Consider the following 26,408-nt stretch of genomic DNA (forward strand, 5'->3'; position numbering starts at 1 on the left):
CCTCAAATCTTTAAAATGTTAGAGTTTAATGGTGTTCGAGGATTTCATCCTTAGTGAAAAAATGTTAGAAACTAAACACTGAATGCTGTGAAAATAATTTAAATTTGAAGTTTTTTGAACATTATTAGAACTTCATTCTTATTCCAGCTCTGGAGAACGAACGTGCCAGGCTTCTGGACGTGAAGAACCAAAGACTTGAGCTGTTGCGTAACAAGTACCCAGATGCCGTAACAGCCGTCAAGTGGTTACGCGAGAACCAGAAACGCTTCCAATACCCAGTGTACGAGCCGATAATGACTCTGGTGAGAATAATTTCCCTGGTATTTTTTCCTTACTTTCAGTTTCATGCAGGATCATAGTGATCATTTGGGAACGTCAGGGAAAATCAGAAAAGTTGAAATTAGTCAGGAAAGTCAGGAAAATCACTTGAAATCTTGTAGAATTCATGGAAAATTCCCCAGTGATAGTAATTTGAGCAGAAAATGTCTTGCCCCAGTCTGCCGTCATTTATACTATGAAAGTATTTTTTTTTGTTTCAGATGGTTTTTAAGTGCATAGTCATAATCACTATAAAATGGTGTGTGCAAGGTTCTGTTAAATATAGTAATAATTAGAGGCAAGATTTTATGGCTTTATTTTCAGGCCAATTAAATTTTTTCAAACAGGAGATTTCAGTGCTACTAGTTTTAATTTTATGAAATCTGTTTATTGAAAAATGATAGCATATTACTGAACAAATGTATTACTGTACTTAAATGTTCATTGAAACTTATTTCTCCAAAACTGTGTCATTTTGACTGATTCATGATACATTTTTACAATATAATTTTTTAATAAGCATGTCTAATTATTCAGAACAAATTAAATAAATCTGTTAAGCATTATTGTGTTTGAAAAATGTACTAACATGATGTAAAAATTATTAACTAATAAGATATGCATGTTAAAAAAAAAAAAATTTTTTTTTCTATTTTTTTGCATAAATTAGGTACTTTCATTGAATTTAATATTTTAAAGATTTGTTATTTGACTATCAGAGTTCAATTTTGATTTAAAATGCTGATTAGTTTCATGATTTTAATTTCATTTTGGTGCTTTGTTGTGTAGTTACATGAATTTTGGTGTTATATTGTATATTGACATGCTTTTGGTGTTATTTTGGTTTTATCACAATTCACCTTATTATCTTGTCCCTAGTAATAAGACATTAAGAAAGTGGAGCAAATAGGCCAGCTATGGGGATGGTGGACGCAAAATAGGTAAATAACTTAAAGAGAAATTGGTCACAGAAACTTGAAATTATGATCAAGGAAAGTCAGAGAAATTTTACTACAGATTTGTGTGGACACCGGTGATGTTGATAATATCTGACCAATCACACTCCTTTAATAGGATTATATAAGCTAAGGAAGTCACCACTCCTGTAATTTCTGAAAGTAGATAGAATTTTGTTCTTTATTGAATATTAATTCTAATTTAATATTTACGTTTGTTTAAAGCAGAATGAGGCAAGTCTTTGACTAATGGGTTCAGAGCTTTAGTGACTGTACACTGCTGGAAATTGGAAGAGCAAAGATCCAAAAGGTGATTAGAAACCGAGTCATTAAATTGGGATAAGCCCAGACCAGAGATGAAGTTAATCAATGCCTGAGCTTTTGGCCGAATGCCTGAATGAGTAATATTAGAGGTATCTAAATTTTTCCAGTCCACACCAGGCACATTGAAGTCACCCATAATTAATATATTATCATGACATTTCAAAAAATTATCTTCAAGATTTTCGAAGTAGGCAAGATAGGTTGCATACTGAATAAAGATCTTAATGGATTACCGTTATTAGTTTGCTTAGGTAAAATTGTCTAAAAATTAAATAGATTTTTAAAAATATAATTTTAGAAGTAAAATATAATTTTCTTGCATACAACAATGTTTTTCTTTTGTCCTTTGAAGAACTTTTTAAAAGGGTTGTTAGAAGTGTTTGCTTGCCTCAGTCCAGCTATTATGTAACTGAAGTTCATCTAAAAACGTAGGGTATTTCAGAGTGGTTTTTTAAAATTAATCATAGTGTTCTACATGCCATGGTTAGGAAATGTATGCTTTAAAATGAGAGTGGTTTCTAGTTTTCACTTGCTATGAAGATATAACAAAGTAAAGACTATCGCTACGAACATACGTGGGAGAGACAGCTTGCTCAGCATGGATGATCCAGCAGCTACGTACACAGCTACATTGTGGCAAAAGCTCGCAGTTATGTCGGGCCACCCCTGGCTTTCGTACGTCTGTGGCCACAGGAGAGAAGAGACACGTCAGTTTTTTTTTGTCGCACCCCCTAACTGCCCCTCTTGTAATGGTTTATGTTCCCAATTTCAGTCAAGGATTTACTTTCTTTTCTCGGTTCTCTGATCGGTTCCGGTTCTTGAAATTCAAGAAATTCAAGTTGTGAAGTTTTGTTACTGACTTGTGTGGACACCATGTTTTTTTTTAAAAAAAAAACCCGCCAGTGATATGCAACGGCATGGGCGTCGCAAGGATATATTTGGGGGGGGGGGGGAGGGGGGGGGACTGTAAATGATTTAGTTGTTGAGGAATATCCATCCCCCAGAAGAAAAAAAAAAGCAGAGGGTCCGGGGGTCCTCCCCCGGGAAAATTTGGGGTTTGAAAGTGCAAAAAGTTGGTTTTTAGGCATTTTTCTTTCCTAGATATTCTAATTTATAGTTGGTTGCAATATATAATTTGTTTTTATAAGAAATATTTTCAGAGAACAAATTTGTAAAAAAAAACAGTGCTCACATTACCACGATCAGTAGCGGATCCAGAGGGGGGGGGGGGGGCTAAGGGGCTCAAGCCCCCTCCAAAAGCATCTGGGTCCACTATTGTTTTAGTGTTTGCCTTGATAAAGCCTAGCCTCAGCTGGGTCAAGCCCCTCCCAAACCAAAATCCTGGATCCGCCACTGACCACGATTGGACTAAATGCACCATGCGGAACATATGGGTTTTATCACAGAAATCATATTTTTAATATAACTACGAAAAAAAAAATATATTATTGGAGGGGACGAAATTGAAGACTAATTATTGGGGGGGACATGTCCCCCCCGGTTGCGACGCCCACGTGCCGACGGCACGACGGAAGCCCCGATGCGGGCAGGCTTCGCGCGCAGCGTCCCAGCTGGTTGGTTGCCGGTTGCAGATAGACCCGACCAGCGCGAGCGGAGCCAGGTACTTGGAGAGCATCATCGCCCACAGGGACCTGGTGGCCTTCGTGTTCGAGGACGCCGGCGACATGAGCACGTTCCTGCTGGAGATGAGGGAGGGGAAGGGGCTGAACGTGAACGCGGTGCAGTCGGACGGACGGCCCAGGAAGTTCGAGCCCAACGTGCCCCTGTCTGCGATAAGGTGAACTCCCCGGTTCCGCCGGGCTGTTCAGCGGGTGCAGGGTATTTTTGAAAGTGTGTACCAATTAGATCAGGGGCGCAACAACTAAATTTCCAAAAGGGGGGCAATATACCTTTTTATAAAGAATCATCTATCCCCCCTATTGAAGTGGGGGGTCCCCGGGAAAATTTGTATTCCAATGTGGAAAATGGTGCTATTTAAGCAGTTTTACTATCTAAAAATTAATTACACGGCACTTTATTTGCCCCCGTTTGCCCCCACTTCAAGGTTCAAGGCAAAATACCCTTGGCCCCCCCCCTCCTGTTGTTGCACCCCTGAATTAGATTGTAAGAATGTTTCATTTAAATTCTTAAAAAAAAAAAACCCCGTATCAGAAAAATATGAATCAAAGGTTACACTGTAAAGGATATTAACATTAACTCATTTAGGGATCTACACGGTTACGAATAGGGTTTAAAATAAAAACTCACATATTAGCCCTTACTAGGTGTTAACAATGGTAAGGTTTTTAAAGCTTAGCTTTGCTTATATTGGCATTCTGTTTTCCTGGAATGTATTAGGGTGTTTCTTCGATGAATGAGCAGGTGTATTGTAATAATTGTGGCATTTGCTAATTTTTGGCTGAGTCCTTTAATTAAGTATATATACTTAGAATGTTTTAACGAATGTAAACTTATGAGTTATGAAGAAAACTTGGTAATGTTAAAAACAAATTATTTATTCTTCAGAATTAAATATACTTATTCTTTTTAATTGGAAACAACTGAAGATGCACTTCCTAGCCCTTTCAGTAGGAAAATATTTTTTAAAAAAATATTTAAGCTGAAATTAGAATGACAGATTTTAGAGGGTTTTTGGTTTGCTGTAACAAATACTCAAACAGCCCTGATATTCCTCTTCAAAGAACTTTCTTGCATGATGGGGTGGTTGGTTTCAGCTCTTACGGCTTCACGCTGTACACATCGTCGCTGTTCACCACTGTGCCCGCAATCAACAACTACCTGTGCGAGACCTACAACCTTCACAACATACCCATCGGCAACGACAGGACCTACCAGATGTTGGATGAAGTGCCGTCGCACATCAAATTTTTCTTCACGTGTAAGTCAATCTTAACGATTGCCGAGCGGTGCGATCCGTCACGGCATCAGAGGAAACAGACCTGGTGTAAGGTCTTTAATCCGCCGTCTTATAGTTGAGCTCTTTTTTTTTCAATCGAGCACCAGTTGAGCTGTTCACTTTCTGTCCTGGCGTCATGTTTAGTTTTGGCTCGGAGTTTATAGGTACTGTCAGTTTTCATTTTATCACGGTGTTTCCTGTTTTCTTGAAGGTTACGTTTCACAGTCCATATTTTCATATTACAAATTATGTTGGAAAAGTGCATCATGTATCAATCAAAATGACACTGAAGAAATTAGTATAATGGGACTTGTGTATAATTTCTGTTCAGTAATATACTAATTTTTAATTAACAAATTTCACAAAATAATAATAATAATAATAACAGAAATTTCTGGTTTAAAAAAAAAGAAATTAGCATAAAAATAATACCACAAAATCTTGTTCATACTAATCAGGCAGGGTTGTGGTTCCGAACCTGATGGATTAAAAGACATTTCACTTAGGAAATTTTAATAAATGGAAACTGCAATCTCAAAACTAATTTTTTTTTCTCATTTGAAATATATATTCCTTGTTGTAACGACAAGGAAATAAATTTAATATTTATGTTTAAATACTGTAAAGAGAAGTAAAATTTTTCTTTAAATTATGTAACAAATTTTTTGTTGTACCACCAGTAATCTGATGATTTTGGTTACAGTACACAGGAATCTTGGTAAACAATAGTGGTATATTTTGACTGTACAAGTCATGTTTTGTATGTACATGTATGTATTACTTTATTATTATTATTATTAAAATAAAAAATATTTTTTTTTTTTATGATAGTAATGCAAGGACAAACAAATCATTAAAATGTAATACACTGAAATTGCTTATAGCGTCCAGATTCTTATTTGGGGAATGAGACAGAATTCAGTGGGAAGTCTTGTGGGTAGCATATATCTTCGTCAGCTGACTTGTCAAAATTGTTTTAGTATTGGTTTAGTTCATAACAATTTCTCAAGTATAATAGTAATTATTTTGATTTTGTTTTCACCAATACTAATGAAATAAAATATGTACAGATAACTAACAAAAAATGTACAAATAATCTTTACTACTAAAATTTAGCATGACTTACTTAAGCAAATGCCCGCCAAGGCCAATTTTTGTAAAGTGGGAAAAGTGTTTGACATTGCAGTGAGCAGGTGAATTCTCTCAGGAGAAGCACTAAATCATCATTATTTGAGCGAACACTCAGTAAGGTTTCTCTTGATAGTGTACAATAATAGCTTGCAAGTGCTTGATTTAAATTTGGGAAACACCTTACAAATGAGTAAAGGGTGTATTCACTTTGAACCTGATTATTTTGTGTATAGTAGGTCAAACTTAAACAATTTTTGCTTTTGCATTTGAGAAAAAGGGGGCTGACACATTTTTATTTTGTTTCCGCTACTGCTGCTTAGTGGACAAACGGATTACCCGGAAAACATCTCGCTACAGCAACAACTCCACGACGCTCATGGGCAGTCTAGGAGAGGCCAGGTTTCTCAATATTTGTGCGGACACATCCAAGCTGGCTGCAGCCGAGAAGGGGTATGTATTGTTTTTATGCTCTTTGACTTGTTTTCTCAGTATTTTGCCAGTGCTTAATGTGTTGGTTTCTTTGGGTGTAACTTTCAGTTGCATCTTTTACTACAGGTTTTCCGGCATCAAAATGCCATTTGCTTAGTTCCGTTTAATGCAAACTATAGCTCACATTATCAAAAAGCAAGGTGATTACAGAAACACCTGAAAAAAGATTTTCGCAGAGTTGAAGCATACATAGAGTTTTTTATTTCAGCACTTCAAATGTTACTACCGAATGAAAATACAGAGTGGTGTTTTTTTTTGCGTTTTGTTATCAAAATACTAAGGTTGAGTTGGTTCTACATTTCTTTGATTCTGATTCCAATTCCACAATTTCCCTCAATTCCAATTTTTTTTTGGATTATAATTCCAAATTTTATTCTCTTTCTGATTAAAATAATATAAAATCATGGCAAACATAAAGAATAAAATTGAAAAAGTCTAAATATACATACATTTTCTGATATAAAATTAGTATAATGAACCTTAAATATATTACATGTTCCAACAAATTATTTACTTTTTTACTTGCACAATTTACCTACGTAACATCTGAATTTACAGAGTTCAGTGTGTAATACATTCAACAAAAATAATGAACATTCAAAAAGCTTGCAAGTATTGATTCATTGATTGTAGTGTTTCTGTGACCCTCATCCCCTTTCCAAGACACCAACACTATATTTGAACCTACCAATAAATAAGCATGTTCAGCCTGCAACTGATAAATTATTTTAGGGTAGTACACTCGCATACTTGCTCACTTACATACTGGCACACACCCATACTAGCTCACTTGCATACTTTCTCACATGCATTCTTGCTCACTTGCATAAATACATACTTTCTTAATCACATACTTTCGAACTAGGGTGCTTGAACACATTCTTATACACTCAGGCAAGTACAATCTCATGAATGCTTGTTTACTTGCAAAGTGTTAAATTTTATTTTTAATCTACCAATTTTCTATCTGCCCATCTGAGAAGTTCACGTGTATGCATGCCAGCCACACACACATTTTTTTTTTTTAAGAGTTTATTTTTGGGAAGGGACAACCAAATCCTTAAATCCTCGAATACCATTAAATATTTAGTATTCAAAAGATATGATATTAAAAGAAAAGGATTAAAAAAGAAATAAAGGAGGTAATTGTTTAAAATTTCAAAACTAACAATTCAAAGTCCTATGATTGTTTCACATTGTATTTCACTCTCTTAGTATGTACTTATGTAAATGTTATTACAATACATATGTATTTATGTGAGTCACTTAGTTTGTAAAGTGAACATTTAAAGGTTTACCGTATTTACTCGCATAATGTCCGCAGTAATTTGGCTACATTTTTGACAAAAAAAATGGGGTGCGGACATTATGAAGTGAAGCCGGAAAAATTATTTTTTCCCTCAAAATCTTACATTTTGTGTAGAGTAAAAAAATTGTTCTCTCATAATTAGTTTACTAGCAGAGCGCTGGTGACTGGTGACCCTCCGCAGCGGACGTGAGAAATGTGACAGGTGTCGAGATAATTGGGTGCCGGCAATTAGTGGAAGACGCCACTCATTTTTTTTTTTCTCTCACTCGCATGTGCGCTCTTACGTTCAGAAGCCGCAGCCAGCCTACACAAAATAAACGCTTTGCGTGAAAAGATATTTTTTTAATCTTTTATTTAGATGGCCACTAATGGCACGGGGCAGATGTCTAATGTCTGCATTAGCCGGCGCCGGCGAGCCTCCCACCCTCCCTGTCACTTGCCCACTGTGTATATTAAAAAAAACCGTGCGCGTGTACCCCCACCACTTCTCCGCTACCTCCCCTACTTTGTGACATAGTGTGAGTTGACGTGTACTGACTTGTGCTATATATAGCCCATCCCCTTGCAACTCGCGTGACGGCGCAGGCAGCTGCGCAGTGGAGTGCGAGTTTCTGAGTCCGGACGGTTTCACCACGCTACGAAACCCTCTCAGCGACCGCTCCGGATAAATGAACATCTCAAGGTCAAAGCATTGTTGACAGTGTCGGTAATTTTCCATCCCGTTACTGTGCCTTTCAGGGGTGGCCAAGGTTGCTTTGTCTGGTGCGAACTTTATGCGGATTTTAAAAAATTCCATTTCAAGTATTAAAAATAAATGTGTGGACATTATGCAATGGCGGACATTATGCGATTAAATACGGTAAATGTTTTCAACACCATAGTTAATAGTTAATATATATTATTTATTGTACTGCATTTTATTTTTATCCCATGAACTTAAAAGTGGATTCAAGGGGCAGATTTGTGGTACTTTTTCTGATTTTAATTTGAGATTTGGATTTGAGAATTAGGATTAGAGCCATCACTAGTTGATTTAAAACAAGATGTATACAGTTTGTGACAGTTTAGACCCTACCAGCTAGCCAATGCTTGAATTGTACATACAGAACTATGGGGTCTGACAGGTATTTAACTTACGGTTCACTAAGATGAAAGTTGTGAGGATTATAACTAAATTCGGAGTGACATTTCAGATAAAAGAGTTTACAGCCAAATATTGTTGATTTAGTTCTTCTTTACCAAACTATTTTGCACATTTTTCTCGAGTATACAAAATCAACACAGTTTATGGCAATTCATCTCTCGGCACAGAAAGATTTGTTTGAGGTTAAGAAAAAGCAAAATCATTCCAAATATTAATTCTTTATCGACAAATGTCCCGCATTTGCTTCTGAACACAAGGTACGACCTAAAAAAATGTACTATCCTTAGGATGTCGCAGAACTTCACTATCAGCCCGTCATGGGCTTCTGCCAATGACTGGTCAACAAAATTCAAAATAAAATGGTCCAAAAAGAGTTCTTTATCTGTGCAGCCCTGAAAGCAGTTATTAAATTCATCTCTAACTCTCATCAAAGTAATAAATTCGTGAACCACCGACTAGCACGACCTCACATGGCATTATCCAAGGGATTACTAGCCAGACAAAGCAGAATACAAAAAAAAAAACACACAAAATCCTTGAAACATTACATTGCTTGGAACATCCCTAGTTAATACACCTTCCCATTGGCTACAAGATATTTCTTGCAATTACCTACTATTACGGGATTCCCCAAGTGATAGAGCTTTCCCACTGTCCTGTCTCTCTTTAACACAGGGTGCGATAAATATTTATTGTCTTATCATTTCAGCGTCACACTTTTTTTCTTTCATTAAAAAAAACTGCCCATATTCTAGAAATGTCACACACACTATGATATACCCACGTAAAAATATAGTTATAAAATAACATTTGAATGAAATTAATTACAGAAAATTACACTAACATAAATATAGTAACCTAGTCAAACTTTTGAAAATCTGTGAAAACTTAATTACATAAAAGGCTTTTATAAAGAAAATTAAAAAAAATGTCAGGGACTATTACAAGACTGTTGAGTATCAACGACAGTAAAATGATAATGACACAACTAGGTCACCATGACCTTGAACCTAAATTTTCAGCTGATGTACTTGCTCTACTGAAAAATATTATATCATTAGAATACGTTGCAAAATTTGGGGGAGGGTATAGGAGGTTGGAGTGGTCTTAAATTCCACAAGGTCATGAATGTCCCGGAAGTCGTATATTGTTTAAAGGTAGGTACCCGTTGATGGAAGAAACTGGTAGGAAAATTTGACTGAAAGGCGTTGGAAGAAGTAATGAAATATTTGTGTTTGGTACTTAGTGTGAACTCTCGTATATAGAACTGTGTTGTGAGTTAACTTTGTGGCTCTTGTACCGGGCCAAGTGATAGACACAGTTTAAATCACCCGCGCCCCAACTTTCTACAGTTGGCACCATGTTGGAACACTGCAAGTGTTGGCGTCCATAAACCGTGAGAGTGGCATCCCTGCAGTGAGAAACAAAAGACAGTCTTCGTTTCGATCGGCATGATGGCGGTAGGTCGCAATGGTGCGGGCTGATGCTATCGTGTAATTTATGTTGCGTCGTCGGTTAAAAACTTCTCGATACAGTCCACATATATTTATCAACATTAACAATTTGAGCAGGTACTTGTGCGCGCCGTGTGGTGAATGGCGTGTCCGCGCGGCGCAGGCTGGAGAAGGCGAGGGCGGCGGTCGCCGCGCTGGAGCAGAAGAGGGCCGCCGTGCAGCAGGAGCTGTCGGCCGTGGAGCGCGACCAGGAGAAGCTGCTCATGCAGAAGAAGACGCTGGAGGCGCGCCTGAGCGAGACGTCCAGCCTCGAGGCGAGGGTCCGGACCATGCGGGAGACCTACAAGCGGCAGGCGGAGCAGTGGCAGGACCCGGACCGCGTCAGGGAGGCCTTCCGGGGCAAGTTCAAGGTACTTAAGGGGTCGTCCATTATAATCACTTGATGGTTTTTTTTTTTTTTTTTTTTTAGCAAAATTTTTAACCCCCCCTCCCCCCTAGTGATTTGTGGTGAGGTTTCAGACTTCCCCCCCCCCCCCCGGTCCGCCCAATAAATCACGTGTATTTTTTTTTGGTACAAAATATAATAAAGGAAAAGCTTATATGTGATGTGCTTGCATGTGTATTCAGCGCCAAAATTCACAGTCTTTACTGGCGACTGGCAAGCCGTGCCGGGTGGTTCATGTTGCGGCGGGCGGGTCAAGGTCACGCGTCGCTTTTCGGTTTAGTAGAAATCGCGCGAAAAAAATAAATACTCGTGATATCTCTCTACACCCCCCTCCCCCCTTGTGATATTTAGTGATGGATCTGCCATCTTCCAATTCTCGGTTGACAGTCCATCCTACCATTTTCTACAAGTCGACCATGACAGGTTGCTTCTGTTCAAGCAACCTCGAAAGCATCAGGTATTCACTGTTCCACCTGGCATCGACCATCTGAATAACCAATATTTACCCGCCTATGGGTCTCACATTTTATGCCGATTTTTGGTTTTAAAAAATGTAGTGTGATTGTTATGTGAGTTTTTCTCTTTGGGTAGAAAAAAAAATTATGATTGCAGTGTGTTATTGAGTATGTGCGCAAATAACTCTACTGTGTGACTTCACGAGTACTTAAAAATTGTTTAGTTAAATTATCTTAGCAGTGCGTGAAAAGCACTATGAATAGTACCATTTTGTAGGTGTTTGACCAGCGGCCACGCTGGTTGCTCAACCAGCGCCGGCAAGTGACATGACTTGCTGGGCTGGCATTCGGCTGGAGGAGGGGAAATATAAAAATAAACCAGCCTGATGCTGTTTGTGTATGTGTTGTGTGTGTATGTGTGCTGTGGTATGTAGGTGTGTGTGTGTGTTGTGATGTGGTGTGTTTGTGTGTTTTGTGGTGCGTAGGTGTCCCCTCGTGTGGAGTTCTTTCAGTTTTGAACTAATAGCCTCTCCAGTATGATTGCGTGCGTGGTAAATGTGAAAATTTTTTAAACTGAAAGTAATTTGTTGTTATTTAGTGAGAAGTCAGAACGCCGAGAGGTTTGCATATCAGTTGTGAATTATATATAAAATTATTGCCCTCTTTCACAAAATGGGATAAAATAAACATTTTTGTTACATAAAATATATTTTCTTAGTACTAAAAATTAAGGGCAAAAATCTATTGTGCAAGATATTGCTTTGTCTAATCTAGTAATGTTAACCGATTCCTACACTTTTTTTATTTTAGATTTATAGACATCAAATATTTATGTACATTTTTCACTTGGCTTTTACCGTTAAGGTGATAAGCTGCTGATCCTTTTTATTGTTTATGCAGTGTAGATGAAAGTATGTTTGGAATGTTAGAATGTATATTGCTGTGTGTGTGTGTGTGTGTGTGTGTGTGTGTGTGTGTGTGTGTGTGTGTGTGTATATATATATATATATATATATATATATATATATATATATATATATATGGTAGATGATGTTATTTTCGAAAGTATACTAGGATAGTAAAGATTATTTTGTTTCGAAATAATTTTAATAAAGAGAGCCATAATTTTGTAATGTAACGTACAGAACTGAATTTTGAGTTTTTAAAAGGCCTCAAGCTGGAGTCAAGTTGTTTAAAAAAAAAATAACTGGTCTTGAAACTTGAATGTTGAGTACTGGCTTTGAATATATATACTGTATAGAAGTCGCCAGCCCAGGTTAAAATTTCTAATACGGTTTGAGGTGCTAGTTGGTTAATTTACCGCCGCAATCGCCACCATCTCTAGGGCATCGACTTGTGGCGGTCCCTAGCGGATAAGTGTCGAATTCTTCAAACACCCCTTCCCCACCCTCCTTCAAACATGCTTTGTCCTCCACCCACCCTCTAGCCCACCGCTCATCCCTACAGTTTTGTGACGAACATACCTCCCGTCGAACGACCTTGAGCTGCAGTGAATGTTGGGGGGGGGGGGGGGGGGGTGCGAGGGAATGACAGCGGGCGACAGTGCTGCGCTCTAACGTGTAAATAACAACCTGAGACGATACAAGGCGTTATAGCAGCGCCCTGCAGCGGGTGAAGTTCCCAAGCTGCTCATTATATGCTCCTGAAAAACGTAGAGTACCGTATATACTCGTGTATGGCGCGCCCTTTTTTCCCCTCAAGTAAAGGAAAAAATCAAGGATGCGCGCTATACACGGAAAAAAAAAGTTTGTGAGGGGAAGGCGGGGAGGAGGAGTGGTAGTCGTTAACTGCCCGGTGATGGGTGATGTTTCTGGCCAGCCCCCACACATACGCACAAGCAACGAGGCATCTCTTTCACACAAACACACACACAGACTCACAACCTGGTCTCTCTCACGCACACGCTCACACGCACACGCTCACACACACACATACGTGCCTTGTTTATTTTTAGACCTCCCCCCTCTACAAAAAGCCAGCGCAGGAGCTAGTAAAAAAAAAAAGAGAGAGAGAGAGAGAGAATGTTGTTGTCACCAGTCCCCAGTCCACTTCCTTCGCTTCCTCGTCCCTGTGAGTCATCTAGTCCTCCGCGCCAGCTTAGCAACAGTGACGGGAGTGGTGGTGTTTAGTCCTGTCAACTGTCAAGGTTACTTGATGGTCATAGTCCCGTTCCTTCCTGTCTGCCTCCCTCCCTCCTTCTCGTTCTTGTACCAGTTGTGACGATACAGCGCTTCATTATCTTCCGTCTACACAGCAGAGTTTAGCTTGCTCGTGTCGTTTCAGATGGTACAGTATGCCACTAAAGTTTCGCTTTCAGGTGGAAGAGTATTTAATTTAAGTATTTTCCTGACACAGCACCACACATCAATTTAAATAATCATTTGTTTCATAAGTAATTACTTAACATGTACCACAAAATGTTAGTAAAATTTATTTATGGGAAAAAAAAAATTAATTTTTTTTCTTTGGAATGTGTTGCAAAAATCGTGGTGCGCACTATACACGAGGGCGCGCTATACACGAGTAAATACGGTAAATCCTATCCACTCGCGACTTCTATACAGTACATGTATTCAAAGGTACCGGCAGGTGTGAGGTGTGTGGTAGCAGGTGTGTTGCGTGCCTGGCAGGCGGTGCTGGCGGACATGCGGCAGCGGTACGGGCAGATGGCGGCGGCCGTGACCCAGGCGCAGCAGTGCTGGGTGGCGTGCCGGCTGACGCAGCTGCAGCTGGAGAGCCTGCGCGACGTCGCCACGCACGTCGAGAACAAGCTGCGGGAGGAGCAGAGGCAGCTGTCTCGCTCGCAGGTGGGATCGTGGGTCTGACGACACTGCCTGTTGATGGGGACGCCTGTGTTTCGCGAATACGTTTCGTGTTGAGGTGTTTCACAAAACACTGCAGCTTCTCTTCCGCGGTCATCGGCCGAGGTCGGCGAGAGGTGTCGTCCCGCTCTTGACGGGGCCAATGAGAATGTGGTCACCGTACTGCTGCACCCTCGCAATTTGCCATGACTCTTAGAACAAGCTACTTTTGTTTTGTGAAATACCTTGACACGAAATGTATTCGCGAAATACAGGTGTCCCTACCTATTGATCACTGTGGTCGGAACCCGCACGTACAATATTTCACCCCTTGGAAAGCAGAACTTCAGCAAGTAGTAAAAAAAAAAAAAAGAGTAGGTAGATTTTGCGTGTTTTTCATGGTTTGCTACAGGACTTGAAAAACCGTGGGGAGTTTAAAACTGCCAGAAAATTCCGCAAAACAGAGGGAAATCACAAAATACATATTTCTGGAATTTCTTCTTGTGCTTACAAAAGCGTTGACGTTCAGGCACCTGAAAAATTTGGAAACGTTTAATCGTGAAATTATTATTGTTTTGTTTTGGTACGCACATGTTATAATATGAAAAATGGGACATTTGAGCGGCACGCACAACCTTCTTTTCCTGCAGAAAAACTGTCAACATCGAGTGATACCACGGGATTGTTTGTGTCTGAAAGGTCAGGGAAATTTTGTCAATTCAGACCTGGAAAACCTGGGAATTTTGGAATTCCAAGCTTGTAGCAACCATTGTTTATAAATCAAAAGTGCACAACACATCCTGCTTGATTAGTGTCAGAGATGAGACTTTTGTGAAGAAAATATTGACCGCATTTTCATTGCTTTTGAGGTCAAATACAGAAAAAAATGGTAAAGGTAAAAAAACATGCTATTAAATCATATAATATACACTATTCTTGCTCATATTCTTGCCTCCATTTTAATTTGCTTGGATTGAAAAAATGTAATTCATAACTGTATGCTTATTGTTTATTCTTAATTTCTTATTCTTAAATCTAGCAGGTTAGGAAATATACAATTTTTTCTTTAAACAAAAATTTTATCCTTTTAAACCGTAATCTTGCAAAGTGGTAAAATAATCATTTGTAGTTTATTATTTTCATTATTATTGCCAAATAATTTATGTCTTGCTTAATTATTTTCGGAGATACAATTTTTTAAAGTAAATCATAACTTGCCCCCTTTTCACCATCTTAAAAAAACAAATTTCAACACATGAGAAAAAATATGCGATATTTAACTGTAGATGCAAGTTCTATTTTAGTTATTACTTCTAGTTCTAATTGAATCAGAAGTGTTCATTTTTCATTTTAAAAGTACAATCCTTGGTAGAATCAGGGAAAATCAAGGAAATTTACTTGAAATTAAAAAAAAAAAAAAAAAAAAAAGGTGTTCATTTCCTGGGAAATCAGTGAAGATGGAATTGGACATTTAGAGAATATTCCTGAAATTCTGGAAAATCAGGGTGTTCATATTCTAGAAAGTCAGTGTATCAGAGAAAAATCAGGAAAGTTGTAATTGGTCATGGAAAGTCTGGATTTATGTTAAATCCTGAGAAAGTAATGGAAATTCCATCAGTGATAGTTACTTGGTAAATTTTCATACTCCAGTCTGCCATGACCCAGGCTGTGAAAGAATTTTTTTTCCAGATTGTTTTTTAGTGCATAGTAATACACCTGTGCCACTTATGCAAGGTTCTCTTTTAATGTTATTTTTTGTTTACAATTCTGTTTTCATATTAAGTATGACTAGTGAAAATAGGTACATTAAAAAAAAAAAAACAGGAAAATTTTATTACAGCTTTGTGTGTACACCCTGTTGGTGTCAGATTTTATGGTGTTATTTTTAGCTGTTTTAGTTTTAATATGTAGGTCTGTACAATTAATATAATTTTTTTTTAATGTAACTATCAAAATATTATAGAACCCAGATATCAAAATTCAACAATAAAAGTAAGGTAATTTTTAAACTTTTTTTAGGGATGGGCCAATCATATCCTAAAATACTCAAATACCATCAAATAATTATTCAATGGATTTGAAGAAAGATTTAAAGAAAAATATAGTAAATATGTAAAGTAAATTAAAAAATTCAACTCTGATAAGTGTAAAACCACTGAATTTACTAGGTCAGTTATTTCTTTCATATCTAACCATCTTACCATCCCCCAAGGTATTGTATTTTTAACATGTTATATAATAAATAAAATACAATATGTATTGTTTCTAAAAACACCATACTTGATATTTTAAAATTTATGTATGATTTTTTTTATTTATTTTTGACCCTTGAGATCTATATTCAGTTTCGAGGAATCTATTGGAGGTACTCTTTGGAATTCAGAGATTTGGATTTGAGAAAATAGAATTTTACCATCACTTTTTTTTTTAAATTTTTTAAAATACTTATAACAATTAAAAAGTAAGAATGCTTTCAAATTTTTAGGGATTTTGTTTACAGTGATTGGAACAGTTTGTTGTTGGCTAGGTACTAAGAAAAACACAATTGACTTAGTAAACTTAAGAGTTAAGGAGTTTTTAGTTTTGAATTTATTAGGGATAGGGTGACATAATCTTAGATTCAACGAATTCACAGAATTCGCAAGATTTAATATAGGATTCGTATAAATTTTGAACACATGGCATTTAGGTTTATGTTTGTACAAGAAAGCTTATGATTTGCATAATCACGACATACTACCTTAGATATAATTTTATAGTGCATTGAAAGCTTAAAATATATTTTTCCATCTAGAAAACTTGCGGTAAAAAATGTTTACCTTTCAGTAAATAAGCCCATATGTACAATGAATCACTACCACAAACTAAGGTACCCTTAAAAATAGAAAAGCACAAAATCTGTTTGTGTTTTTTTTATAATATCTAGTGAAATCTCAACTTTTGGAAAAACAAAAGTTTTACACAATATATACGACTAGTTCTTATATGTTGATTGACGTCATTTCTGAATGAATTACCGTATTTACTCGCATATAGGTCGTGGAAATTTTACCAGATTTGATGGCAAAAAAATGAAGTGCGACCTATATGTGAAGAAAAGTTTTTTAAAATTTTTGAGGAATTATTTTTGCAATATTTTGCTTTAAAATGCGAAAAAGAATTTTATATAGGTATAGGCAAATTTATTTACAATGTACACATTCAGCGAAACCCCTTATTTACGTTACCGTTATTTACGTTTTCCCGTTATTTGCACTATATTCTTCAGGTCCTGTTTAGTTCCCATTTAGTCCAATACAATACTTTCACGCAAATTACGACTCAAAAATCGAATCCATCCCGCTATTTACGTCACGTAACAACCATAAACAACCAGAAAATACAGTGGGTACTTTAAGAGTAGATAAGATTAGCTAGTAGGCCTAAAAACATCGTGAAAAACGTAACGTTTATAGTCGGCAATGAACATTTTAAATCGCAAAATATACATATTTTATAACATGAAAAGTTGCTTTTATTTCTAAACATGTAATAATTTAAGCCTAGGCGTGTAAAAGTCCGAGTAATTATAGCAGGAGACAATCTAAAATGCACGAGGGAAAAACGTAAACTCACGAATGTATGAACGTGGCTGATTGTTAATTTCTGATACTGTATTTATGTCACAACTTTTTTCCGCTAAGCTCGCGTCTATTGGCTGGCTGCTGATGCAAGGTCACGAGTTTGGGCGGAGCGTTGAGTGAGTAATGAATTACCGGTGCGACCTATATCGGGGGAATCTTAAATACCAAATTCAAGACCTCAAATTATGGGTGCGACCTATCTGCGATGGCGACCTATATGCGAGTAAATAATATGATATGATATAGATTTGTATCACAAGAGACAAATTTTGATATCTTGAATGTAGTATTTTCTCCGCTACAGCACAAATTGATAGTAATGATGAATAACATAAATGTGATAAGTTACTGTTTGTGCTGTGCATGGTAGTACAAAAGATAAACACTTTTTTTCAGATCTTTTGCTATTTAATCAAATAGTAGGATGGCTTTGTTTACTTGAGACTTCCACATATTTTATATCTATACCTGGTTATTCTCTACTTTTTTAGGTAGATTTTACGTAAATACTACCTATTGTAGTCATTACCATGGTGCGACTACCGTAAATTTTTTTATACAATTTTGCGTTTCATGACCCATAGACCCCAAAACTATTTGTGATCACGATAACAGCGATTTTTCTGTTTTTCAAAAAAACCTTTTTAATTTCTACATCTTTTGTCTGATATTGCCCATTAACGAACTCGACAGAGATTTTCCACTACTAGATTTAATGTATTAGTATGGAAGTGATTCATGAAAAATTACGGCAATTATGTAATTAAAAATGTGATATATGTATACACACACACACACATAAACTCTGAAATAGATCTTACAAAATTAATGAAATAGATACTAGAGGTTAAATGGTATTTGAGGGACTGAGGTCATAGCTGGCTCATCTCTCTTGTCTGGTGCTGACAGGAAGCACTAAGGCAGGCAGTGCGCGACGTGGAAGGTGTGAAGGATGACGTGAAGAGTGCCATGGCTGCAGCGAAGCGCCTCACGGACGGGCTGACCCCCCAGAGCGATGGCTTCGGCCCCTTCCGGAAGGCCTTCCAGAGCCTGACGGATGACCTGGAGAGCCTGGAGTCTGACATGGAAGTGATCCGGGGCAAGCTGGACTGTCTGGTGGGAGCCGACAGCAGCGTAAGTTGCCGTTTTTTAACTACACGATGAGACGTGTACGCTGAAACCTCATTAAAACTTTAGATTTTGGTGCTTAGTAATGAAAGTACAGTATGGTTAACAGTTACTTGCTTTCAAACATCTTGTAATGAATATAAAATACGTGTGTACTTAAATGTAAGAATATCTTAAAAGTGGAAATGTGGCGAGACTAAAGAAACTCATGCAGAGTCAAGCTAATAACTTCAAATAAACCCAGCTCGGAAGTTCATTGTACTTGACTGGATGGGATTAAACAAAATTTTTGTTAAAACTTGATAAATATTGACATTATGGTGTACTTTTACATAGTTATAGTGCCCCAAAACACACATCCTGCTATTTACATTTCAAAACGCTAGAAATTGACACCATTTTGGAATGGAAGGCCAGCATCTTAGCAGAAATTTGTAACACAAAAACAAATTTGGAAAAGAAAATATAATATCTCCAATGTATATTTCTTTTTTTCTGCGGCACAATCAATAATATCGATGTTCGGCACGAATGTAGCAAAACCAAAAGTACTTGTATATTCATATCTTTGATTATCTATTCAAAATTGAAGATAATTTATTTTTTTTATGAAAGAGGCTATTGTGCATTTTGCATCTAGTTTATTACACTTTGTTTTATACACATGATATGAAGTTTGTAATTTTTTTTTTTTTTTTACAATTTTTGAAGTGGGAGAAATCTTATTTATCGGAAAACAGGGGAAGGAAAAAAAAATAGTAATTGAGTTAACCTTTCTTCCAATTGTATGCATAATTTTCGTTTCAATAATTTTATAGTTTATTTACAGTTTCTAACATCTACATTGAATGGTGTTAAATAGAGTATGTTTGGTTATTCAAATAGTGAAAACATAAACATAATTGACAAATATTAATATGGTCTTTGAATTAAAAAAAAAAAAAAATTTAATACAACACTATTTTACAACACCTCAAAAATAACTTTTACAACTACTTGATACTTGAGCTCTACTCAATTTTTGGTTGGACTTAAAAATAATCAAGTTAGTAATCTACTCTACTTGATAGTATAAATAATGAATTGGCTCAACTTGACTCAACAATTTGCAGCCACGTCCATCTCAACTTTAAAGAAAAGTTTTTTGCTTTGATATTTCACTGTAATATCTCTAAAAGTATTTGGTATAATCCAAACCATTAACAATAATTATATCTTTGCATTTTTTACACTTACCAGTTGTCATCATTTCAAGTTTGGCAACTGTATTCTTGCCTATGCTAGTTATACTAGCACATGTATACTGTTGGTTAGCCCTCCGGGTTAGTTTTAAATTTATATATTTAACACCCTAGAGCTGTTATTTTATTTTTGAAGGGATAATTCAGTAATACTAAAATTATTGCAAAAGCAAAAATATTTTATTTTCTGCATTAAGAAATAGCTTTAGAAACTAAATAATATTTTGTTTGCTACAAAAATTAAAAGCTCCAGAAAATGTATGTGTTTCATTGCATAATCGTCACACTTGCATATCGTCGCATTGTTATTTTTAGGTGTCAAAATTTGTGAAAAAATAAAAATTCGTGCTTTGTGTAGGTAGTAAACATGACAGGATAAAGCACCATGCAACAAATTGCTGTCAGGCAGTTTGGTAGTTATAATGGAAAAATACAGTAATTACAATTACATCAAAACTTGTTTTACATGTATCAGCACAATAAGAATTCCCGTCCAATATGGTCAAATGTTTCAGTCCCGCTATTTTCTCAATAATATATTTTTTATGTAAGACGTCGCCCAATAAACTTCTTTTCCCATTTAAAACAATGTATTTTAAAGTTGAAATCTATTACTTGTTTGGATATTACCACTTATTTATTTAATTAATAGAAAGACAGAGTTGTCGGATGTGTAAATTTTATTTTAAAGAAATTTTCAAATGTTATAACCTTTATCTATTTGTCTTGTCTCTGTGTACTTTGTATAAAAGTGTAGCCAGCGCTAGTTTGCATCACATTCATGTTGGGTTACGTTGATGCCAGTATAGAATGTGCGCATACAGTCAAATATCAATATTGATAGCTCACCTTGAAGGCCTACCGGTGTTGCGTTTTATACTGATTTCGGAAATAGTGGGCGCCACCACGTGAGTGGGCACGTGGACCCGACTGGAAACTCTTACTCAGGACATCACGTGGCCCGTGTGAGGCGAGATATTGGCCCTCCTGACTCCGGTGTTGACACCTGTACCTAGCCCGCTCTCCGGGTCAGGCACGCTCCTACCTAATCGCAGTGGGCTCTTAGGGCATCCCACACGCCGCTGACTGGAGGAAGGACCCACGTGGCCCCCAAACACAACACGTGACTCGTTTAAGCTGATTTACACGCCCTCTTACACTCCTCTCCTTTACACGGTTGAAACGCCCGAGGCACCAATTGGTATAGATTGAGGAGGTGGACCACACACGTGGCCGCCCCAAGCTTTTACGTAGAGAGATTGCTAAAAACTCCTGGGAGTATAAAAACTATTTAAGATACAGCCCCCACCGACCGAGAGAGGCCCCGAGTATAATAATAAAGCGGTTTAGATTAATTAAATATACAGAGCTACCTATCAGTGAATCAACGGTGATGTCCTCGGGGTGTTTGCAGAGACGTCTGCTTTCGGTCGGTTGAAGAAGGAGACTGGGGCGAGCCAAGGCTCGCGGCGGGAAACATGGTGTCCTTCGCGCCAAACACAATTACCGTTATCATTTGTAAGACTGCGTGCCCCGGGTTATTAGAAAGAATAACATGAACCTCTTACAAAATTAATACATACATACATTGACTTTCTGTAATAACTACTTGTACATGGAAAACATTTTAAATAAAGTTTTATACTATTAGTTCCGTCGTCGCCCGCTAGGGAGCGTCATTGGCCGTGCTTGCACTTACTTTACTAAAATTATCTAATTAAGAAACAAAAGAACACTCACTCAGCTGACCTGTCGTAACATTATTTAGGGGTTAAAAGAAAAAGGCTTACAATGTTACAATATTAATTTAGGTGTTTTAGTGGTACGAAGCACTGAAGCTAAGCGCCCTCTTGCGGCAGTTCGTGGCACGCAATTCAAACACCCACACGACTACGTACGTATCGGTACAAATGCCGGGCAGGACAGGGATGGGGAGGGAAACGGAGGATGACCAGGGTCATGGGGCGAAGCCCCGGCTGATGTCAACCTATTGCATGCAACATGTGCTCTCTGTCATGTGCAGAGTAAACTCTTTTGTGTTTATAGTGTACTACGATGAGCTCACATTCAGGTCACAGTTTTCGTTTTTCTGTTTGAAGTTGAACAAAATATGTTTTTGTTGCATGAACTAATTTAAATCATTTGGCATGCTTTTGTATACTCTACTTCTTAATTAAACATACTTTTCATGAATAGATTTTGTTTTTTTATGAATAACTTTACCTCATAAAAAATACTTTTCTTGCATAAAATTCGCACCCCTACTTTTCAAACTTGATTTTAGTATAAAATGTGCTATGATAATGGGATAAAACATGGTAAGTGGAAAATATTTCTGATGTCTGCATGTGTGTTTTTGGATGAATGCCTTACAAAAAAAAAGTGAGAGTCTGTAGTGCAAGAAAAATCCTAGGGCTGCGAGGTGTATTAGTTAAAAGAGTTACTTAGCTGTTAGCGTTCTTTTGTGTCACAGGTTCTGGTAGAATTCGAGAACAGAAAGAAGCAAATCGAAGACTTGAAGGCGCAACTGGAGGCAAAGACAAACAGCTCGGTAACCATCAAGAGCTCCATGAATGAGGTGAAAAAAGAATGGCTGGGCTCACTAAATGAGTTGGTTGAAAACATTTCCAGGAAGTTTAGTGATTGTTTCGCCACTCTCAAGTGTGCGGGAGAGGTGAAACTTCAAACAGGTACCAACGAGGTAAGCATTTCTTTGCTGTTAAGATGTTTCGCAAGGTACTTACTAATTTGGACTTATTAACAGGGAAAATTTATCAAAAAGGTATAATTGTATATATTAATACATCAAATGCAAAATTCTTTTTTTGTTCGTAAGATTTTCTTAAAAAGATTTTACTGTATTTTGTTTTTCTTAAAAAAGGTTTTACTGTATTTTGTTTGGTTTTTGTAATGCTAAATCTTATTTATAGGGGGAAGATTATATGGTAAATAGTAGGGTAGTGTGGTTCTGGTTTTTAGTAGTCGGTTTGGATCTGGTTCAGTTTCACATCAAGAACCTTGGTTTTGGTTTTTATGAAGATAAAAGATTTATGGCTTTTACACTAAATATATTTGAATGAGGTTTGCTGGTTCATTATGTGATATTAAAAATGATTGAAAAAAACCATGGAAAAAAAGGAGTAAAATCTTTGCACTAAACTAAAAATTAATTTTGTTTAACTATTTTTATGCTAACGTAACCTCAAACCATGAACTAGGTAGGCCCAATAAATGCTGGCGTCATAATCCAGACGGTGAAGATAAATTCTAATTTTGGTTCAGTGATTTTAACATTTATTTATTTTCATACAATTCAAATGTAATTTAATCTTTAAAGTGTACAGTTTTAATTTATTTTGTTGTTAGGGATGTGCGAATAGTGGATTTTGGAAGTCAAGTATTTTCAAATTGAATGTGAATAGTTTCCAAGATGAATAGATGTCATATTTTGCTTTGTTGTACCACCACACAGAATACAACAGAATAAACAAAATTCACAGATAAAAGTTTTGGGCAGAAAAGCTAAATTCAATTTATACAGAAACATTTGCTGGTTTTGAAACTTGAAAGAAACCAGAACAACACAGGCATCCAAATGTTTTTTTCTTGGAGAAATTCTTGAATGTTAATTGAACCATAATAATTAGCTAATCTAATTGACAAAAATTTAAAAATAATGTCAAACCATTTTTCTCAGTTGTTTTTGATATCAAGTTTATAACCTCACTGCAAACAAAATTTTGTTTGGTTATACTTCAAATAACTTGTAAATTGGGGGAAAAAAATTTAATAGAAACCTTGGTTATAATGTTTAATTAAAAAAAAAAAGTGTAAAGTATAATTTAAAAAAGGTTAACTGTTACAGTTTTCTGAACATAAGTGGCACGTTTAACATAATGCTGCGCATGATATTTGATCTCCTAGTAGCAACCACTAGCTTACCAAACTCGCCACAGTATTTTGTATTGACACCAAAGGTAAACTATTTTTTTTTTTTGCCTTTACTGGAAAATCTATGGATGAATTTAACTGTTTGAAATTTTGAAATTGACTTAAGAGCTTAAACAAAATACTATATGTATTCTTATTTTATTTCTATAAAAATACATACAATTTTCTCAGCAGAACAAAATTTTAACAAAATTAAAAATAATTTTTTCATTCATATTTACTGCTTTTTTGAATTATTTTAACAAAATTTGGGACTATTTAAGTTAATTTAAAACTAATTTTCTTATCCGATGCAACATAAATTTCACTAATGTAGTTCTAATTTTTTTTTTTTGTTTCTCGCTTAATAATAATTAAAAGTATCAAATCTGCAACTTGGTATTATATGCTGGTAAAGAAGTAAAAGATTCCACTTTTTTTTTTTTTTTTTGCTTGTCACGTTCTAACCTCTTAAAGAACTTGACTCCCCGCCACTTTTCCCGCGGTGTGGCGGCTCACCGGCGGTCTCCGGCTCCCTTCCAGGACGACTTCGACCAGTACGGCCTGCGCGGTGCGCGTCAAGTTCCGCAGCGAGGACGAGCTGCAGGACCTCAACAAGCACCTGCAGAGCGGGGGGGAGCGGTCCGTCTCCACCGCCGTGTTCATGATCTCGCTGCAAGGGCTGACCCGGGTGCCCTTCTGCTGCGTCGACGAGATCAACCAGGTGCGGGGCCCGTTCCCAGACACACAGCACACAGTGTGTGGGTGAAACAAGAGATGAGCGTTGGGTCTTCTTCTCCAGTCAGCAATCATGGAAATGCACCCGTGAAATAAAGCCACACACACACACAAACAAACACACACAAACAAACACACACACACAGAGAGAGAGAGAGAGATAGGAGAAGAGAGAGAGGAGGGAGGGAGAGAGGGAGGGGGGAGAGGGGGAGAGGGAGAGAGAGGGAGAGAGAGTACTGAAATGTAAACTGACAGTAATGATTAGAGACCTGTGCAAAATTCGCGGATTCACTCGGTGATGGGCTAGAATTCAAACGCATATATACATCTCTTTAGATAATTTTGCTATTGGCTTACTGTTCGTCTGGACGAATCTCGACCAGTTTTGAACCCTCAAACCAAAAGAAGGATCGAATCGCAGACAAAAAAAGCTGAGACGACTTTACAAGTCGGCGGCCGACGAACTTGGCGTTGTTTGCCCGAGTGTACAGGGGTATGCGCAGTCCATCCTGAAGGCCCATCGAAACCGCGAATTTTGCAGGTCTCTAGTGATGATAAACTATGAGCGAGCTAATAAAAATGCTGTCAGTGACCCGGTGGTAGCCCTGTGCGAAGTTTCGTCTTAAGTGAATGAATTAAAGCACTTTTTAATATTTGATTTGACTTCGTCAGGAAATTTGGTATTTGTTTTATATGAACATTTGGTTTTGATGAAAAGCTTTGCGTCTTAAGTGAAGCTTCACATTTTTTTTTGCAAAGCTTTAAATCATCAGAGGTCTAAATTTTAAATATTTAGTATTTTTGTGTTTTGCTTGAATAGAGTTGGTTACTTAAAAAAAAAAATATCAAAAGGAGGCACTCCTTTTGATTTTATGAAGCTCAATTTTAATATTGTGCGTGGTTGTATTATAATTTTTTGAATGATGTTTTATACATAGGGGGCAATGGGTTAATCACTTAACCATTTGAAACATTACAAATGTTAGATGGTTATTTCTTCACTTCAGTCCTGTATTTTATAAAATAAATATAATACGACACTAGGGACAATATTAGCAATTCAATTCAACTTTGACCATATTTTAAACATTTGATTTGATATTCGCTTTGCATCAAAAAATGAGTATTCGCACAGAACTACCCAGTGGCCAAGTTCAGGTACTGGCTGAAGGTGCAGTCTATATATTTTTTTCAAACAAATGAACTTATATATTTTCAGCACATCTGGTCTGGTTCCAATTGTAACAAAATATTTAATCTGTGTTATATTGAATTGTAGGATTGGGAATTAGAAACATTTGTGCTTTACAGTCATTGGCACAATTTAATATCTGCTGTTGACTAAACGTATTCCCTGGTACACATTAAAATTTATTCACTTATATTAGCAAATAATTTGTGTTTCTAGTTAACATGCAATTATAATTAGGCCTGTACAAATATCTGAAATTAAAAATAATAATACGAATAATTTATTATTAATATACAATTCAGTTTCAATACTTACTTTGTGAAATAATTAATTTTTTTTTATTTGATGTGCAGTGAAGTTTTTCCATATCACTTTGTGCAACTATTGGCAGTGATGTTAAGTGATTGTTCCACAATACAAATGTGTATATTACCAGTTCAAATATATATAATGGGCCTTGTATAATTAGACTTTTTTTTTCCAACATGTGCACAGTTAACAGCAGAATGGATTAATTTGAGACGGCAGGATAATTGGAAATGTTTTATAATTTTTTATAAAGATTAAAATAAGTCAACAATAATTCAATAAGCAGGTAGCAACCACTGCAAAAAGATTCCTAAAAGTAAAAATGTAACATAACACTTGATTATAATTTTTTTATGCATTTATCTATCTAGTATTGTAACATACTCACCACCTGTTGATATACTTTTGAAGTGGGCACAACATTAACATATCACGACATAACATTACAACCAGTTGCTTTTAAACCATCATAAAAAAATATAA

At 36.6% G+C, this 26,408-nt stretch overlaps 1 protein-coding gene across 1 annotated transcript in view; it reads left to right on the forward strand.

The window, feature by feature from the left end:
* The window catches only part of LOC134540198 (structural maintenance of chromosomes protein 5), an 87,174-nt gene that overhangs the window by 51,991 nt on the left and 8,775 nt on the right, over positions 1 to 26,408 (forward strand). Inside the window, 10 exon segments of the mRNA XM_063382773.1 lie at positions 148 to 302; positions 3,191 to 3,396; positions 4,334 to 4,497; positions 5,967 to 6,096; positions 10,206 to 10,452; positions 13,594 to 13,770; positions 18,297 to 18,521; positions 22,230 to 22,457; positions 24,230 to 24,256; positions 24,258 to 24,410. Coding sequence (XP_063238843.1) covers positions 148 to 302; positions 3,191 to 3,396; positions 4,334 to 4,497; positions 5,967 to 6,096; positions 10,206 to 10,452; positions 13,594 to 13,770; positions 18,297 to 18,521; positions 22,230 to 22,457; positions 24,230 to 24,256; positions 24,258 to 24,410 — 1,712 coding nt within the window.

This window comes from Bacillus rossius, chromosome 16, assembly GCF_032445375.1.
Source record: "Bacillus rossius redtenbacheri isolate Brsri chromosome 16, Brsri_v3, whole genome shotgun sequence".
NCBI classification, from domain to species: domain Eukaryota; kingdom Metazoa; phylum Arthropoda; class Insecta; order Phasmatodea; family Bacillidae; genus Bacillus; species Bacillus rossius.